Source organism: Seriola lalandi, unplaced genomic scaffold, assembly GCF_002814215.2.
Source record: "Seriola lalandi dorsalis isolate HSWRI2012SDOR001 ecotype SW California unplaced genomic scaffold, Sedor1 jcf7180002054883, whole genome shotgun sequence".
Taxonomy (NCBI): Eukaryota; Metazoa; Chordata; class Actinopteri; order Carangiformes; family Carangidae; genus Seriola; species Seriola lalandi.
In genome coordinates this window covers 2,842,447-2,862,823 of record NW_019525658.1, presented here as the reverse complement: position 1 = coordinate 2,862,823, position 20,377 = coordinate 2,842,447, and the positions used below count along the sequence as shown (strand labels likewise).

Here is a 20,377-nt window from a genome sequence, read left to right as displayed (position 1 = left end):
AACTTTACATATAACACTTTCGCTGCCTCTTAAGTAATAAACATGTAGAGAAACACAGCTGTAGGACTGAGTGTTTAGAGGAACTAAGTGATGGTTGAACGGGGTCAAATGAGGAAGTGGTTACATCACAAGTCAAAGACAGGAAATGAACATCTGAGAACATGAATGTAGTCAAAATGGAGGATACAGTGCCATTTTAAAACTAAACTACTTTATTGGTCCATTGCAGGATTTCTAAAAGTCGTCAGTGAGAACTTTGTGAAGGAATTTTACCTACATTTTGCAGAAACATGCTTTTCAAACTTTAATCCCTTATATAAAATATACAGTGCAGCGATATTAAGAGAAACTTTGCAACAAGCCAGTCATACAAAACTGCTTTCATTTCACACAGCTGAGACTGAAATATCATTACACATAGCTTTACCTCACTTAAAACAGACATTGTAATATATTTCATTTCAGTTTCATTTTCCAGTGCAAGTGAAAAGTGGAATATATTGATATAACAAAATGATGCTGTCAATGCTGTGTTTATAAAATCATATTCTGAGCTTTCAGAAAAGTCTCGTATATTCTCAGGCACAGGATTTTTAAAGGACAGAACTGTACAACCATTAACTCGAAAAAAAAATACAAAGACAAAAGACATATTGTTTATAGCTGGTCATCAATCAGGTTTGATTGTAGGCCAAGTTTTTTTTCAGTATTCTTCAATATAAAGACGGGTGACAAAGTGAAGGAACAACCCAACACTGCAGTCGGCTGTTGGGCCACCATGTGCTGCCACAACATCTTCAATGCTCCTTGGTGTAGATTATCAGAACGAGAATGGAGCGATGAGCATCATTCTTCTGAAATAGATTCCCTCATTTGGTGTTTTGATGGCGGTGATGGAGAGTGCTGTCGACATGTTGGCCCAAAATCTCCCACAGGACATGAATTGGATTGAGATCTGGAGCTTCATGCTCTGTACTTCACTCATTCATTCAAGTTTTTTTCCTTTAAAGAAGCTATATGTACGTTTCGTTATTGCTACATAGGTAACGTTAGCATCCTCTTGTATTGTCAACACAACAATGACTGAAGCAGTTGGTGAGACTGGTAAGTAAACAGCTTCTAATGCTAATGTTAGCTACGTATCAAAAGCAAAACTTAGACATAGCTTCTTTAACTTGTCCCCCATCTGTAGTTTTACAGGCACAGTGGAGGTGGAGCCTTATATTCAATTCTTACTTCAATTCTTTTGTAAAACATGTGGCAAAAAAACACTAATTTACATAAATGTATTATTTGTTGCACTATGAAACTTAAAATACAATTGATGGGTTGTTTGCTTTTTAATCAGTACACTGTTATTTACATAATTCCGAAAAATAAGGAAACGGTTTTGATGCAAAAGGAAAAACTTTCATCAGGTGATCACATACTTTAGTTGGCGGGCCTTTTTTGCCCCACAGGACACTATTTGCCCACCACTGGTCTACAACTTGTAGCCCAGTCCGGATCTACTGATGTGGCAAAACAGCGTCATGGCGAAACACATTCCCAAAACCTGTCAGAAACGAGAAAAATTTTATTGTAAAACATTATATATGAACTTGTTGCCTGAAGTTTTGTTCTGCATGGACATATAATTATAGATTTTATTACATATATAAACTTCAAACATCAAGATTTGTGGCACTTCATTCCACATTGCAAAGTTTGTCAAACATTGTTAATCAAACAGTGTAGAATTAAAGCTGTAAGGTCCATGTGTGTAATTTCAAGATCACAAAATCATTTCTTGAGAAAAAATATTTTTGACTAAAGAGTTTCTGTTGATTTTTCTGTCTTTTCAGAGTTCAAATCTACGGTGGCCCTGTGAGCTCAAAGTACTGCAACTTAAGAAAACACATGCAAATAAACAAAGCACAAACAACCTCAGATAACATCTTCATCAACATGCGCTGCAGATACTCACACACTCACACAACAGAAGTTGGCAACACTGCTGGTTCCCCCAAAAGCACAATTCATATGTTTAGATTTTGAATGTTAACAATAAACTGCTTTCCTAGCAATTTGGTGGTTACTTTTAATAAATATTTGAACACTTCCACCATCAGTTTACCTCGATAATGCAGAGGACGATGACAGAAATCCCAGTGTGTAGGAAATTTTCTTCAAAGAAGGTCTGTAATTTTAACAAACAACCCTGCAAACGGAGAACATAAGTTTGAGATGAATGCAACCAACAGTCAAATATAATAGTATGACTCCTCTACAGTATGTCAAAACAAGTCTTGATCCCAGCTGTTCACAGGGGTTACACTATCTACCTTTTTCCAGTATTGAGGCTTAGATGGGTCGGATGGCTTCACCCGGCAAGATCCAGGCACGTTGTTTCCCCAGTCTGTCTTATTATTGACTCCACAGCACTCAAGCTGAAACAAATCATCAACATCTTAAACTGAGACTGAGAACACGTAGTTCCCAGTACTTTGACACACCACATTCACAGTTATTTGTGTGAGCTGTCAGTATGTATCTGCTCTGACACACTTACCTGGCTCTGAAGCAGATCCCACTCGTTCAATACCTCCGTCGTTGAATTTCCAGCCGTTCCTTTAGCTTTCTCTAAACCGTTGTTGAGATCCTCTTTCACCATTTGACCAATCTAAACAGTGAGGTGACATTTGCAGATAGAGTCTTCATGCATTTACTTTATAAGCACAACACATAGTGTGAGAACTGATGGATGTAACCCTACCTCTCTCTCGTACATGAGTAGCAAGCACGCTACAGTCAGCTCCACCAACATCAGCATGAACAGCAGCAGGAAAAACTGTCATCAGAGTAAAGTTTAAAACAGTCTATTATGTTTTTACTATTTCAATTGCATTAAAATATATGACAGTACCATATAAGATTTACAGAAATTAAAGGAAAATTCAGGTTTCTTGCAACTTGGGTGGCATCTTGTTAGTTTTCTCTGAGATTCGGTGACATACATGGTCACGTTTATGATGAGAGCACAGAGCGTGAGCTTGCTCAAATCAAATTAACTTTAGCTTTGTTTTAGCCATTGTAAGAGCAGCAAACAATCAACCCTCCCTCTCTAACATTAATGGTACGTGCAAAGGTAGTTAGTCATTGTATTCATCCTCTATGGAAGGCAAGTGGTTCGTTTCTCAAGGCAGTGTAGCTGACAGTGTGTGATGTGTGTCAAAACACACATGCCTGTTGTTTTCTATGTAAAGTCCTACACAGCAGAGGCTGTTAATTCTCCAGAAAAAGCAACAGTTTATCACATTTGCTCCCTGCATCATTTACATCCTGTACTGTATCCTGATTACTTCTGAAGGACCTCTGTGTGAAACACTGCGACCTTTTTCCGCAGTTTGCGGAGCTTTCTATGTGCTTAAACTTTGATCCATGGTACTTACCTACAGAAGCCGAGAAAAGCCATACATGCAAACATATTTTTTATAAAGGACTGTTGTGGAGAGACGTATGCAATGTAAGATGGAAGCCATCTTGGACAATACCAGCCATCTTCACCACAACATTCTGGCAGGACAGAGAAGCAGCTGCAGCTGCAGCAAACGTCTCATCTCACTGCGCTGCAGAACAGAGAGGTTCAGGAGATCCTTTGTTCTCGCTGCCATCAGGCTATACAACACCTCAGCCAAAGGAAGTGGACTCATCTAATTATTATTGTTTATTTATTATCAACTGTTATTATTATTATTATTATTATTATTATCAACAATAAGCTAATGGACACATGAATTTCTCCATTAACTATTATCTCAAGATAACGGAATAATTATCCCTTTATCTCGCCATAACAAATCTGCGTTATCTCGAGATGACGTCCTTATCTGGACACTAGATAATTATTCCATTGTCTAAAGATAATAGGATAAAAAGATATTTGCGAGTATGGCCTTTCCCGGCTTGTGTACTTACCATAGTTGTGCACATTCAATTTCCTTAGCTCATTTAGCTCTGTGATTCAGTCAATGGCATTCCTAATGCAACCCCCTGGGGAACAAGACTGGTATTTTGTGCTAATTATGCTAACATATGCATATTAACACAGTCACATAACAATGCTAATATGCTAATGTTTAGCAGATAATGATTAACATGTTCACCAACTTAGTTTAGCATGTTTGCATGCTAACATGTGCTAAGTAGCATTAAAGCAAAGTGCATCTGAGGCTGGTGGCACTGCTTTTAAATAATTTGATATAGTCAAATTTTGACCTGGTGGTGTTGGTCGATGAGAAGTCATTTGATCACCAAGGTTTTGAATTTCATGGCATCCAGTAATCGTACAGACATTTGACTCACAACCGCGAAAAAAGGTCAGAGGATCACTAACATACTAAGCTGTTAAGTACAATGGCATCTTAACTGATAAAAAAAACATGGTTAAAACTATGAAAATAAGACCCAAGTTGTAATGAACCTATCCTCTAATGACTGAATCATGTTGTAGTGAGACAAATTATATAAAATAGAAACAAAACACAAGCATGTTGCCATGTGTCAAATGTTTCCTTCACTTTCAGGTCACTTGGGGGATTTTGATGCACATGCTCAAACAAACTTTTTTTTTAAAACAACATGTAGTAGTGGTAAAAAATGATTTGCGACTACAACCAATGTGTGGGAAAAATTAAAAACACTTTCAAAAGAGCTTTAAAGGGTCAGTTCACCCAAATTCACATGACACAATTTTTTTTTCTAGTAGTCTAGGTCTTGAGAGATCTGTCTCTCAATGTAAATGAGATGAATGGAATGTCATTAGTGGTGTTATCATCACTGAACAATTAAAAGCGGTGCAAGGGTCTTTCCAGAGAGTGTCACAGTTAATCTAGATAATCCGCAGAACAAATGAGACTACTTTCTGCAGAAAATGAGGTAAATGAGGGTGGATGGTCTCTTTAAAGACCCTACCCACTGTCTATAAGCCTATATGGATCATATCTGTGTGTCCCACTTATCTAAATTGGCTAAAAATGTTTGTAAAAGGATCAAAGATGGATAAATAATAAGAATCAGAGTATAATGCAACATCAACCCCAAGCCTGGAATCACTTGTTAAGGTGACAGTGTACAAATAACATCAAAGTTGCCTGAAATGGAGACTTGAATAGCTGAACATGAGACGTTTGCAGAACAACACAACCGGTTGGGAGCACCCAGGGGTGTCGTGTGTCGTACCGTCAGGAGAAGACAGCGGTTCTCCTTCAGAGCGCCCAGGAATCCTAGGAAGGACACACAGGTGATGACAATGCCGCTGATCAGCAGCAAGTTGGCCAAGTTGAAGCTGACCAAGGTCGGGGTGAGTGTGGCCATCTTGAAATTCACGGTCATGTACACACCGAAGCCCAGTACGGCCGCACCACACATCTGACAGGAGGAGACGAACACCACAGTCAGGTTCATACACCTTCCCTCATTAGATCATCACAGAACACTGGAGCAATTAGTGGCTCAGTGCCTTGCTCAAGGGCATTCTGGTAATCTGCTTCACTATATTTAAAGAGAAATATTTCACTTTACAGTTCTTTAATAGCTGTAGTTACTTTACAGAAGAAGTTATTTGCAAAACATAAATGAGTGTATAAAATACAATTTATTGCTATAAGTTATTCTACACAGCAGTATATTATTTAAGTTAAAGTTAACGCCAACTCAACCAGCTGCAACATGATATGCTTCTTACATGAGTGCATGATAATAAAAATCCAATTATTATACCATGTTGGTATAATACACACACACACACACACACACACACACACACACACACACACACCCTCTGTCCCACTGTTCACACCTCTGTGGCCTGTTGTTCACTGAGCTGATTCTCCCCCCATCCATCTTCATGTTTCATCTTCTCATTGTTATTCTTCAGTTACTAACATTTATAACTGGTAAAAGGAGCCTTGTTGTAAAATGTAAAACACATCAACATTTATTAATGAGTTACAATTAGGTTCCTTTTACCAGTTATAAATGATAGTAAGTCATTAGTAAGATTAATTAGTAAGCATTCATTTCATCTTGCCAAAGAGTGAGCCTGCATCAATGTATAAAAACTGTGTTATAAATTATTTATAACTGTTTATTTATCATTTACAAAGTGTTAACAACTGAATTAATAACCTATTTATAAGCCATTTATGAATCCTTTATAAGGGTAGGCTTATTGTAAAGTGGCACCCATAATTTTTATTAGCTCAGCTATACCACAATCTTGCCACATACTCCCTCACAATTTTAAAATAACCCCTGGTTGATAAAAATAGACACTAACTAATGTCAGAGATGATGGATGATTGAGACATACGTACAAAGCAAAGGAAGTTGGCGACACACATGGTGTACTTTAAACACTTGAGGCAGCCCTGAGCCATTGTGTAACACCTCTGATCAGACCTGTGACAACAAACAAACAAAAACAACAATTATATTATCATATTTCATCCAATATGAACAGAACAAGCCAAAGTGAACCTGTTTCTCTCTTTGGGTGTGTGTGTCTTAAAGGTGACAAAACGTCATGGTCACACTTGCAGGGAAGTGAGGCCGCTGCATCTTACTTCCTGTGTTTCCTCTTAGTTTACAGGCATTTCAAATGGCTTTTTTGTTTACGACACACAATGTGAATCATTGCAGGGGTTTGGGCTACTGTTGAAATACAATTACTTCCCCAAAATGTAAAAAGAATCCTTCTGGGTTTAAAAACCCCCTCCCCTAAACCAATGACCAAATGATATATGTTTACGGTGTTAAGTATATCCAAAAACATCTAATTGTTGATTTATTTATAACTGATCTTTGCTGGGAAAGAAAGATTAATAAAGTTTTTAAAGTTTTAAAGTTTTAAAAAAAATTTTTAAAGTAAAGTAAAGTATTAAAGTTTTTTAACTTTAATACTTTAAAAACTTTAAAACTTTAAAACCTTTTATTAAAGTTAATAAACTATTTTTTACAAAGTTGATACTTCGAGTTAGATTTAGATTTAGATTTAAATTTTTTAGCTTTTCAGCTATTTTTTTTAGTATTCTCTGAAGACATAATGTCAACACATTTTTTTTTTTTTTTTAAATGAAGAATCAACCAGAAATAAAACATGATCTTTACAATAATCACAACGTTCTCGTTCAAAACTCAAATAAAGGACCAGAATTAAAATTTAGGTCTTACCTGTTAAGAAGAGTAATTTGTTCGTCTCTTGTTCCAAACGTGTGTTTTGTGAACTTTGCTGCTGCTCACACTTCCCCTTCTCATAGTACCCAGGACTGTGAAGCTCTTGGTGGGGCTTTCAGCAGCCCTGCTCACTTCCTCATTCTCAGCATGAGCAACACGGAAAATGTATGACTGAGAAAGTGCAGCGGGGTAACAAAACCAAAATAAGTGCAACAGAGACAGAGGAACACATGTCTGTGACACACTGCTATGTTTAGACAAGATGTATGTTAAAAAATATAACTTGCTCTAAAACAGGCAAACAGTGGTCAAAAGCTGTGAGGTTGACAAACCTTACTGAGATGAGATTTTTTTTTTCAAAAGAATAAAGAACAGTTCAAAATAGTATTTCAAATAGAAATCATGTTAGGATGTTTCTGCGGGTCAATAATTAAATATTTGTTTGGGATAAGGAATAGATCTATGTCCTGTATATACTAAAATGTCTTTTAAAGGAGCTATTTGTCATTTTTTTGCTATTGCTACATAGCTAACATTAGCATTAGCAGTTGTTTAATACCAGTCTAGAGGAAACGTTGCGAGTTCAGGATCAAACTTCATTCCTTTACTCACCAAGAGTTGTCTTCAGAGGTGGAAACAAACATCAGTGTGAACTCTTGTGACTTCTCTACTGAAGTTAGCATGCTAACCAGCTAGCCATTTCTGACAGCGACACACTGTAGCCTCCAATCTCCCCTGGATTGAAGGGCCCCAAAAATAACAGTGGTTTCCAGACCAACCCTCTCCTCAGTGGAAGACACATTAAAAAGCTGCTTGGAAATTGCAAAAAGGTTCCTGAAGGATTGTCAGACTGAGAGAAACCAGATTCTCTGGTCTGATGAGACCAGGACTGAATGGTTTGGCCTCAGTTGTAATGCAGTCATGTCTGGAGGAAACCAGGCTCCACTCATCACCTGAACAACACCATCCCAACAGTGAAGCACGGTGGAGGCAGCACCCGGCTGTGGAGGGGACAGGGAGCCTGACTGACGGGAAGCTGATCAGAGCAAAGTACAGAGAGATCTTTAATGAAAACCTGGATCCAGAGCTCAGGAGTCTCAGGGACATGTGAGACAGTGGGGCTATTGGATATGCAGCAGTGGGATATATGCATTTAGCACATATAAAAACATGGGGCACATAAATACAACACCAAGACCAAAAGATAACAACAAGTTAATACATACAATAAGTTAATAAAAACAAAACAAAAACAGCATGTTAGTAGAAAATAAGTTTAAACAACATTTACCTTTTCATCCCAGGATTTAGGAGGGAGTCGGCAGAGAGTATAAATGAGTATTTTACAAATTTAACAAGGCATACAACAAACGTCTCTGGACAGACCTGAAGATGTCTGTCCACTGATGGCCACCCTTCCAACCTGACACAGCCTGAGATGATCTGTAGAGAAGAATGGCAGAAAAGCCCCAGAGCTTATCGCGTCAGACCCAAGAACACTTAAGGCTGCACTCGCTGCTTTATAAAACGTCTAAGATTCTGTTTTCATTTTGTCTTTATGGGATATTGGGTGAAGATTGATGAGGGAAAAGACTGATAGTGAAAAATTGAAGGGGTCTGAAGAGTTTCTGACTGCACTGCGTGTTAGTCAAGATATTCCCTCTGTGACGACAAAATTCTGCCCTTCAGACTCAGGTCCCTTTGGAGCCGCTGACTGAAACGTTTTCACAAATAGATACCACTGAACTATCTTTAACAGGCACAAGTTCATATTTATTGATATTATGGTAAAGTCCTGAAGCTTTAGAGAAGGACTGAATTAAGTCAAGGGGCATAAGATGTTTTTCTGATGTCTTTCAGAAAAATAGTTGTGTCGTTTGATATTTGGCTGATTACAACTTCTCTTCCTGCAGCAGAAATTCTTTCATAAATCGATCATGGTGATGTGATCAGCAAGGATCTCAGTAGTTACCAATCAGGCAAGATTTGGCAGCCTTGTCTAAGTCCTCTTTTGAAGTTAAATCTGGGAGAAGTTCCATTTCTGACTTTAATGTAACAATTAGCATACTATATAATGTTTTGATTGCACTACAAAAAATGAGCCAAAACAAATTTCTCAAGACAGCTAAAGATAAAATTATGGTTTATGGAGTGGAAGTATGAAGCTATAGATGCTAGTAATCCAGGATATCTAAGACTAAACATAAATTATTTTAAATATGTATATGTTTTTTTTATAAATCCAGATTGTGTCTCTCCAATGACAAAGTCCATTCTCTTGGCAAATATTGAAGCACCAATCTTATAATCATTGTGAAGAAGGTATTTTGGATGCTAATTTTCAATGAGAAGTAAATCCTTTTTGGGTTTGGGTATTACAGTAAGCATGGCTGACTCAAACTGGGGGGGAGAATAATACTTTCTGTTTGTGAAAACTTTGAGTAAAAATAGAAAACAGTTTCTAGAATTCCCCAGTTAGCTCATCTGTCCCTGGGGACTTATCATTTTTCAAGTGATCTATGGAGTAAAGTACCTCATCAATAGCAAGGGGAATAGCACTGTCTCTGTCGTAGTCTGTAACACCAGAGACATAATACATCCATTCTTCAGGCGGCTCCATTTGAGCCATGAAGACGAGTGGGAGGTTAACTGCTGGATTTTTAAAAATACAATACAAACATGTACTACAAGCGTAATGATAGTAAAATAAATACAACTCGTAAAAACAATGAAAAATAATGAAATAATAATGAATGAAATAATGAAAAATAAATTGCCTAATATATATGTGTATATATATATATATATACTACAATAAAACTGTGAGACAGTATACATGTCTCACAGTTTTATTGTAGTGTAGTTGATTTTTTCAATTTGAGTTTTTTTTATTATTTTTTCATTATATCCTCTTATTTCCATGTTACCCTGCATTTATGTAGCCTATATGAAATTTACCTTATAGGATCATCAAATTTACATATTTATTATGTTCATAATATGTAATGATATGTTTACATTCTATTTAAGTTATTTTTACTTTTACAAATTATATAATTGGTCAATCGAGCAAGGAGGATTTTGGTTCATTATTGCATAAAATTGGGTGTCTAAAAATTTCGCGAAATATAGATTTGTTGGATGTATATAATGTAAAAATTTTCACATGTAATTCTTTAACTGTATTGGTGATACAAAATGTATGGGGTAATAGCCGTACTTTGTGCCAAGTTATACCTGTAAAGTTGTCCCAAAAATGTTTGACTGCATCCAGGCTGCTCGGGCACTCATGACGCAGGCGTTGGTTGGTCATGTGACATGACGTCACTACTCCCAAGCCGTGTGAGGACTGTACCAGGCTGGTTTACACGTGAGTTTTGTTGATAATGATAAGTTCTGTGTATGTTCAGTTTTAAACTAACTAATAATTTGACTCTGGACATTTTATTCACCCATTGAAAATCTGTTCACTCTATGAAATGACAGTTTGCGCTGCGTGGGACCGCAGCTAGTTAATTATAGCTTGCTAGCTAGCTACCAAACAGATTGAGTTAGCTCAGTTAGCCTACAGAAAGTTAGCTAGTTAATATTGCTTAAGGATGAACGTACCACTAAAATCTCAGTTTACCTTTGGTTGTGCAGTTAAGACGTATTAATTTTGTTTTCAGCTACTGCTCTAGCAAAGTAATGTTATGCAGATCAGGTGGTCATGGCTTGGAAGTCGAGGACCCGCAGCCTACAAGTGTTTGACACGGAGCAGAGTGCTGACACGGTGGAGTGGTGTCCTGTTTCACCGAACCACAACATCCTGGTCTGCGGGACATATCAGCTACAGAAAGGGGTGAGATTTGAAAACTTTCCCGGTACATCCATTACCAGTCACATGGACAGAACCTCATACTAGTTAATGTCGTTGGTTTTTTATATTGTAATTAAAAAATCGATCAGTAATCACACAATGACATGACCTCATATTTTTTAGCAATCGTTAATGTTAATGTTAACTCATATTTACAGTGCAGTACGTTTGTTTTGGTTCTGTTTGGAGCACCTTGTATTTGTGAAAATAACCACAATGCTTAAAAGCTGACTTCAACTTTAGGCACAAGGACAAAATGCTAGATTACCACCAGGGAAAGTGGTAAAACTGCCCCACAGGCTTGAAAGCCTCAGGTACACTCTGCCTTAGTTGCTTTGCAGAAATGTCATAATCACTTTGTTTGGGATAATGCGCCATTAAAGCACAATATCAACTAACTGGCTTTTGTCAACTGGCTCGACAAAAGACGGTCATTCAAAGTTCATATTCAACACTTGACTCAAAAATTAAAAATCAGACTTGGCTCCTAGAATTAAAGGATGTCTGTCTTTCTCCAGCTGTAAAACTATTGTGCAGTCAACCTTCTTGTCTGTCCTCGAGTATGGTGACATTCTGTGGGTTTAACATTTGCAGCGTTGATGGAGCAGCATAACAACAGTGTATCACAGTTTATCACAAATGACAGATACCATACTCATCATTGTTCTCTGTATTGCTGCGTTGGTTGGAACCCCTTACAGTCAAGAAGAAATAGACATCCAACATTATTAATTTATAAAGCTGGAATGTTAAATCTAATATCCACAGAACACGATCCAGTAACTACTAAACCCTCAATATCCCCATGTTCTCATGTTGTCAGTTGTGTCTCGTGACTGCTTTTTGTTCTCAGGTCTTTCTTGAAAAAGAGATTTTAGTCTCAATGAGACTGCCTGATTAAATAAAGATTCAATTTAAAAAATCAAGTTAAAAACATAAGAAGGGCCTTATAGTCAACCTCTGTCAAAATCTGTTGTAAGTAATGAATGGATGGCCCCGCATTTTCTCTCATCACATGGGCTACAACCTTTGCAAAAAACAACCATTCCAGCTAAAATTGCAATTGCAATATCTGCCAAAGTAATCGCAATATGATTTTTTTTCTTTTCATATTGTGCAGCCCTAAATTCAATAAAATGTTGAAATTTTAGTTGCCTTATACTGTTCACCATATTAAGCCCGTATGTCGGATATAGTGGTTGGGTGGACGACGACTGTGGAAATAAGAGCTGAATCTTACTAAATGTTTAAATTGTACTGAATCATGATGTTCATTCCACACCAAAAGTTACTTTACTTAAAACATATTCATGATCCTGCTGGTCTCTTAATGTTTTTCCTGTAGGCAGGGGTAGAGGATGTCACCCCGAGCCGGACTGGTCGCTTGTACCTTTTTGACTTTCGGAGAGAGGGATCGATGAGTCCTCCTCTCACTGAGCTGCAGCGCATTGACACAGCGGCCATTTTGGATATGAAATGGTAAGAAATCAGGTTTGCCCGTGTGGCTGTTGTTGTCGCTGTTTGCTTCCTTCTTATTGATTCTTTTACATGTTCTCAGGTGCCATGTGCCGGTGTCGGGGAAGGCATTGCTGGGAACAGCAGCTGCCACTGGGGAACTGCAGCTGTACTCAATGTCAGATGGTCAGGTGAGAAATGTGATGTCTGAAGAATCACAGCCACTGACGTCCTAGGCTATGTCCAAACTACTGCGTTTTCATTTTAAATCAACATCCGAACTAACACACCTGAAAACGCAGACATACATGACTACTGCTAGCAAAAACAATAAGATCAGTAACACTTTGTACTTCGCCACTGGTAATTGAGGCTGATAAGATCCAATCAGGGAGCGTCCATGGGTGTCTACGTCGTCGTTTCCAAAGGTCTCCGTTTTTGCCTGTCCAAACTAAAGCGGAAAACCTGGAGTTCTCAAACTAAAACGGCGACTGCAGAGTTTCTGAAACTCTCAGATTTTTGGACTTGAAAACTCCACAATAGTATGGACGGGAGGAGGAAATGTAGGGAAGGAGATGTGTTTTAAACGAAAACGTAGTAGTGTGGATGTAGCCTTATATTTTTAGGCATTTTGGGGATGCTTGTTTACAGAATCAGCATAAACAGTTTCAATTTAATATATCATCAGTCTCTAAGATCAAACTCTGATTTTTGGGTTGTCCAATATACATATGCCACTGTAAAGAAAGGAGGTAATTCTAAACAAACCTGGTTAAAATATGGCTTGATGCAAGACTGCCGGTACAACAAATGTCACTGTAATACAAGAGTTGTTTTTAAATCCTGTCTTATTTATTTTATTATGGAACTTATAAAGCACACTGAACTGCCGCTATGTATAAAATGTGTTATATGGATAAACTGCCTTGTCTTGCTTTGACTTTTGGCCATAAGAAATAGCTAAACACCAAAACAGACTGTGGTGGGCGACATCAAACTGTTCTGTGCTGCAGATTTACCAGCAAATCACAACCATATGTACTAAAACTGTGTTAAACTGCCGTACTTTATTGTTGTATCAAGTGCCTTTCAGCTTAATCAAACTGACCATGCACACAGTGGTAACCTGAAAGCCAGGGACACCTAATGATAAATATACAATATGATATGTTAAAGTGTATTTCACCAGACATATCCATTTGTTTGTTTACAGAAGAAGAAATTAAATGTGCATGAGTGAAACATCACATATATTTGTTGTTGTGCATGAACATAATACCAGAGTAATAGTAAATAAATTCTTAGCTGGCTGGTGATTTAAAATGAGGAGGTTTGGCTGTGAATCTTAAAGTGCAGGATGAGTGTGTGTGTGACTGCTGTGGTAGTCTGCACTCATGGATGTGTGTATCCAGTAGGAAGGCAGCTGCAGTCTGCAGACCCTGAGCAGTTTGGAGGTGGGAGCAGAGCGGCTGGCTCTGTCATTGGATTGGTCCACTGGAAGGATGGACAGGTGAGGTACTCGGCATCATTCAGAGCCAGAACAACTACTACTGTATGTTTCCATTAACAGTATTAGATTTTGGACAAAAGTCACTGTGGTCATGTCAAGTATCCCCTTGTTTGTGTCAGCAGCAGTGACGTGCGCGTGGTGTGCAGTGACTCTGCCGGCTGTGTCAGTGTGGTCTCTCTGGCTGAAGGCGCTCTGACGACTCTGTCACAGTGGAAGGCCCATGACTTTGAAGCCTGGATCTCAGCCTTCTCATACTGGGATACACAGCTCATTTACTCTGGTAACACCCCATTACAATTATAGTCAGTCACCTCCCCCACCTCTTTCCTTTCTGTGACTGTCAACCTGTGTAGATTTACTGTATGTCAGTGTGTTTATCTCATTGTATGGGCTACCAAAAGAAATAGTTTCTTTTAACTTAGTTGATTTAATAACTACTGTATTACATCAGGATTAAGGCTACGTCCACACTACTATGTGATCTCCGTCCAGACTAACACACCTGAAAACATATAAATACATGACCAGTCACATGCACTGAGCATGTGCGGGCCTGTGTAAACAGGAAGCAGATTGTCTTCTCTGCAGATGATTAGTTGCACAAAATACTCAGAACGAGGAACAACAAAGACAGTCGTAGCGTTAAAATACAGAATTTAACTGAACAACAGCTGCTAGCAAAAACAATAAGGTCAGTAACACGTGTAATCCATTTTTCATGTTGCTTTCACTACTGGTAATTGAGGCTTATAAGATCAATCAGGGAGAGTCTGTGGGTGTCTACTTCAACTTTTCCAAAGGTCTTCTATTATGCCCGTCCAAACTACAACGTAAACCTGGAGTTTTCAAACTAAAACAGAATTTTTGAAACTCTCTGTTTTTGGGGGAGTGGTTTGGATGGGAGGAGGAAATGTAGGAAAACAAACGTGTTTTAAAACAAAAACTTAGTGGTATGGACGTGGCCTAAATCAGGAATGTTTTGCCTCAACCATCCAGGTCTGAGATCAGCAGATTGATACCTTCGTTTTTAGAAGAAATTAACAGAACATGATGTGAATACAATATGGATACAAATGTGGAAAGTGCATCATGAATTGTTTGTTCCTACACCACACTTTTATCATTCTTAATATGATTATTATTGTTATTATTACTTTGGCCTGAGCACTGAGGTTTTTAGGGCTGGAACCGTCCCAAACTATTGCACAAAGTCAAAGTTTGATTGAAGTAAATAATGTTAGTCATCGATTCTGTATCCAACGGTCATCCAACGGTCATCCAAATTCAGGCTCAAAGTGCAAGGGCCCATCCAAAGCTGCTGCTAGCAGCTTTAATTATTATCTATGAAAGAAATTTATGGTGCAGCATCCAGCAGGGGGAACTTTAGGAGAGACAAGGCCCTACTCATAGTGTATACTGGCCTTAACACTTCACACAACACAGTTCTCCAACCTATAGGCAGATCATCAAAGCTTTTACATTAGCTGCTAAAAATGTTTGTTTTCACCAAAAAGTGTGACTCTTTTATTGACTTAATGACTTATTTCATTATGAGAATTTTTAAAAGCGCTTTCGGTAATTACATATACCTGCAATGAAAGTAGACTAAAGAAAGTCACCGATTAATTTTTTTTTCCTTTTTTTTTATAATTTTCTTACATAATGCAAATTTTGCAAAATCTATGTAAAAACCAGACGAACTGTTCAAAACAGTTTGGAATAAACCAGGATCCCTAGGTCAGTAGTACAAGCATCAACAGCCACCGTGACTGAATGTCAAAATGAAAGAGCAAGTTACAGAATCAGCAAAAGCATCAACAACAGTGAGCACTTAAATCAGAAATAGAAACATCATGTGAATGAAAAATTATAGTCACAAATTTATTCTTTCACATCACTGCAAAAGTGCCTTCACAACTGTCATGCATATCATACCTATATGATTTATTTTGCCAGGTAAATTAATGCCTAAATATGATCATGGTCAATGCCACCATTTATTGCCTGTCCCTTTCCCCCACCAGCCCTTAATCATAGAGCATATTCACATACTTAAATGTAGATTTATAACCTTGTATTTCACGACAACACGATATTCATATCAGTGTCTACACACAGTATTTGTCTTGAAGTGGGCAAAACGCCAGTTTCTTCATCTTTCATGACTAGCTTGTGAGCTCAAGTTGCATAGAAATGGTCTGTCTTTCCTCACCAGGTGGTGATGACTGCAAACTTAAAGGCTGGGATCTCAGGGTGGGTCCCTCCTGCCCCACTGTGACCAGTAAAAGGTGAGTACTGATTCCTTCACTTAGACTGTCCATTTAGGCAAAGTACGGTGACGATTTCTGGTCTGTTCTTTTGAAGGCACTCGATGGGTGTGTGCAGTATTCAGAGCAACCCACATCGGGAACACATCGTGGCTACAGGCAGGTAAATTTCCCAGTGAGCTATGTTTGGTAACTTGGCATTTTGTGATTGTGACTACTCTTTACCACTGCTGCTCCTTCATTCATGTGATTGTAAGTCTTGTGTTACTGGCTTCTCTTTCTGCAGCTATGATGAGCAGGTTTTGCTGTGGGATGGCAGGAACATGCGACAGCCTCTCAGTGAGAGTGCCATGGGTGGTGGAGTGTGGAGGCTGAAGTGGCATCCGACCCATCAGCACCTGCTGCTCGCAGCCTGCATGCACAATGACTTCCATATCCTTCACTGCCAGCAGGCCCTGGGTGAGTGTGATAGAGAAATGGACAAAGAAATACTTGCTCTGGATTCTTAACATGAATTTTTAAAGTCATCATAGAGCCATTATTGGGTATTGAGTGTAGATTGATGAGGGAAAATGAATTTGAATAATTTAAGCATTAAGCTGCAACATAACAAAATGTGAAAAACGTGATGTGGTCTGAAGACTTTCCAGATACAATGTAAGCATCAGATCAGACTCAGCATTGGCAGATACCCAGTACCAAAGAACTCTGACTGGGAACAGGGCCAGAAAAAGACTCAGGACATCCTCACCTAGAATCCTTGTTATCTGTTGCAAATGTTTACTAGTTGTGTTCAACCAAACAGATTTTTTTGTTGTTGTTTTGTTTTTGTTTTTTTGCAAAAAGTTAAAAACAGTTCTGCAATTCACAAGAAAAAAATTTGCATAATATTGTGTAACATTTAAACTTCCCTTCTCCGGCAAATTCTTCAAATGTATCTTGCAACCTCTGGTGGGGATGAGTAGTAATAATAAAAGAATAGTCAATGACTCCAACACTTGAACACCTGAATCCTCAGAAGTGTGCAGTCAGAATATACAGTCCAATTTCTAAGTATTTGGATGGTTTTTGGTTTTCAGGCTCTGGGTCAGCACATTCAATTTGGAAATAAAATAATTGATACTAAGTCTCAGCTTTAATTGATTAAATTTGCTCTTTATGTTTTTTTTCTACATCAACATAAATATAATAAAATTAAAGCTGAGACTGGGCACTTCGATGTAGTATTCATTATTTTATTTCAAAATGAATGTGCTGGTGCAAAGAGCCTGAAGAACAAAAAGAGAACTTGTGGTCTGGACTGTTTGTTTCTGCCTAATCAGTTATTATTGAGTTTCCCTGTAACCGTGTTGTCTTCCTGTCATTGACCAGAGGGCAGCGGAGGAGCTTGTCCTGTTGTAGCTTCCTACATCCTCCACAACTCCCTCGCTTATGGAGCTGACTGGTCCCGGCTGTCCCTGGACCATCCAGCTCCCTGCTCCCCTCATGCTACAGAACCAAAGGAAAGCCTCACAGAGAGCAGAGGACACGTGAGGATTCAGTACGAATCTCCCACCGCCAGCTTTGACACTTCCCTGGAGGATGATGCTGGACAATACATCCCAGAAAGCATTGCAGCACCATCTACCACCCCTGCTGCAGGCCCTGCCCTCAACCCTGATCATGATGCCCCCTCATTGACCTGTCTGCTTGCTAGCTGCTCGTTCTATGACCATATGCTCCATGTGTGGCGTTGGGACTGGACTCCAGGTGAGGCTCAACCAGAATCAGAGCAATGTTAACCAGGATGGAGCACTGGCTGAGACGACACTACAGCAACATCTTCTATCAAATTATAAATCAAACCAAAGTAAAGCAGAATATACAGCCCAGCAATGGGATGGGCCCCGTCACTTTGGAATTATCACGATTAACAAAACCCTATATTTTCATAATTACACTGATTTTTATAAACTTATATTTAAACATAAATTGTGTGTTGTCCTTATACTGTTAATCCTGTAGCTGCAAGATCAATACAACCATTCACCCTGTATCATAGCTTTTTTAAGCATTTTGTGATAATGGTAAATTGTTCAATAAAACACCTTGCTTCAAGACCAGCACCAAGTTGAACACAGGAATTGGGGACCCATGCGGTATGTGTGAATGTTTGTAATAACTTTATTAAAGGAGCTATTTGTAAATTTTGCTATTGCTGCATACCTAGTGTTAGCATCAACAGCTCTTTACTTACCAGTCTTCCCAAGAGCTTCAGCCATCGTTGCATTTACAGTACAAGAGAGTAATAATATGTCCTCCGAGCAGCTACTTCTTCAGGTGAGACTGAGGACAGTGACTCGATGTCAGAAAGTCACATGACGGGCCGGCCAGGCCAGAGCTAGCTGGTTAGCATGCTAGCTTCAGTAGAAGAAAAGGCGTGATAGAAACAGGAGCAAAACAAGAGTTAACATTGTCATTGCTTCCCACCTCTGGAGGAAGCTGTCGGTCAGTAAAGGAATGAAGTTTGATGCTTAATGCTAACATTAGCTATGTAGCAACTACAAAACGTACTTAAAGCTCCATTAAGCATCAAAGGGAATTTCTCCTAATTTACAACTCTCTGATAGGCGCTTTGTGCTCCTGGATTTAGTTCAGTGTTTAGGACATTTTGACAGGGTTTATGCCTGATGACCTGGGTGAAGGCTGGTATTACGGTTCCCTTGTAGAGTACCCAGTTTTGCTTTGAAGTGTTATGTTTAGTCCTGCTGGAAATTTGAGGTGCTGATCTTCACCATATGATGATTTTGGAAATGTCATCACAGTACTATATGAAAATGTGTTGAGGCCACTTTTATTGCCGGTTATGTTCCTCTTTCCGACCAATAAAGTTACATTGACACCGTCTAGGCTCACTGTGCATATCTTAATTTGGAGACAGCTGAATATTCATTTGAATTCATCAGTGTAATGAGCAAATTAAAACAATAAGTCTCAGTCATTGCAGTGTAATTTATTGTGAGGCCTCACAAACCCTTGGTTTATTAATAGTTTTGATGTGTAAATAATGATCAGCTCAAACTGTTTAACTGATGTTTACAATAATGAATGAAAGAATGAACGAACAATTCTGCCACATGGATCATGTCTCCTTTATTAGGTAACATAAAAGTCAACCGCTGGTAGGAAATTGATTTTCTAAACATAAAATACAGTCCCTTGTGTGATGAGTCTCCTGAAAGTTTTCATGTCAGTTGCAGGTGTTTAATCAGCAGTCTGTTTCTTTCCTAGTAAATAAATGACACTGAGTGCATCTTTAACGCACATAGTTCTTGGGATACAGCTTGAAGAGCTTCCCCTCCTGTGTGGGCTCAAATCCATATTTCTGCAGCTGCTCTTTGCTGAAAGTGCCATCTTCAAAGTCTTTCTTGATCTGCGGCGCCACCACTTCAGCAAACACACTTTGCGCTGTGAGTGGAGGTTCTGTTCCTCTGGGAGAGCGATACGAGACGTACGGTTTGAGTTTGAATCCCTCCAAATGAGGCACCACAAACTCAGGAATCATGGCTCTAATGGATATGAACTTTCTGCTGGAGAGCCTCAGTCCGGTGGGCCTCGAGCCCCTGCCTTTATTATGAGTCCTAGATCCACGCTTGCTGGTGAACTCAGACATCCTGTCCGCTCCTCTCACCAGACCCCTCATTAGAGTGGATAACACACCCATGGTGCCGCTGTGTTTTGTCCTTCCAGAACAGAGAAAATCCTGCGGAGAAAAGAAAAAAACACGACAGTTTTAAACATGAGCTGGTTGAATTCTCTAAATGATAAAGAAAGGAGCTTCAATAATTTATATCTGAACTCCTTTAGCATAGGAAACACTGGACCTTTCTTTTACGAGAGGAAAGGAGAAAATGCTATCCCACAATTCCTTGCCGCAGCAACATTTAAACTAAAGCGATGCACCATTGTAGTTTCACCTCGGCAGACCCACGTAAATGTAGAAACAGCAGATCTATGTTTGCGACATGATCCAACACGGATGGAAATCCTTGTCTGATCAACTGACGCCCAAATCCATAAATATAGATCTCT

General features: G+C 38.8%; 3 protein-coding genes across 3 annotated transcripts in view; 1 reads left to right on the top strand and 2 right to left on the bottom strand.

The window, feature by feature from the left end:
• Positions 1-191: 191 nt before the first annotated feature.
• LOC111647947 (leukocyte surface antigen CD53-like) lies at positions 192-7,975 on the bottom strand. Its single transcript, XM_023397650.2, has 9 exons — positions 7,828-7,975; positions 7,213-7,386; positions 6,357-6,441; positions 5,221-5,409; positions 2,756-2,830; positions 2,552-2,662; positions 2,325-2,429; positions 2,117-2,200; positions 192-1,555 (listed from the first exon to the last, which is right to left on the bottom strand). The coding sequence occupies exons 3-9, from the start codon at positions 6,417-6,419 to the stop codon at positions 1,484-1,486; spliced, it is 699 nt and encodes a 232-aa protein (XP_023253418.1). The 5' UTR covers positions 6,420-6,441; positions 7,213-7,386; positions 7,828-7,975; the 3' UTR covers positions 192-1,483.
• Positions 7,976-10,521: 2,546 nt separating this feature from the next.
• Positions 10,522-19,190, top strand: dph7 (diphthamide biosynthesis 7). Its single transcript, XM_023397649.2, has 10 exons — positions 10,522-10,585; positions 10,884-11,056; positions 12,420-12,553; positions 12,633-12,720; positions 13,945-14,039; positions 14,162-14,319; positions 16,255-16,327; positions 16,404-16,469; positions 16,593-16,765; positions 17,678-19,190. The coding sequence occupies exons 2-10, from the start codon at positions 10,925-10,927 to the stop codon at positions 18,085-18,087; spliced, it is 1,329 nt and encodes a 442-aa protein (XP_023253417.1). The 5' UTR covers positions 10,522-10,585; positions 10,884-10,924; the 3' UTR covers positions 18,088-19,190.
• A 223-nt stretch (positions 19,191-19,413) lies between these two features.
• Positions 19,414-20,377, bottom strand: part of mrpl41 (mitochondrial ribosomal protein L41) — a 3,689-nt gene continuing 2,725 nt past the window's right edge. The window contains exon 2 of the mRNA XM_023397651.2: positions 19,414-20,048. Within this exon, the coding sequence (XP_023253419.1) occupies positions 19,602-20,009 (408 nt within the window). The 5' untranslated portion in view covers positions 20,010-20,048 and the 3' untranslated portion in view covers positions 19,414-19,601. The remainder of the gene's footprint in view (positions 20,049-20,377) is intronic.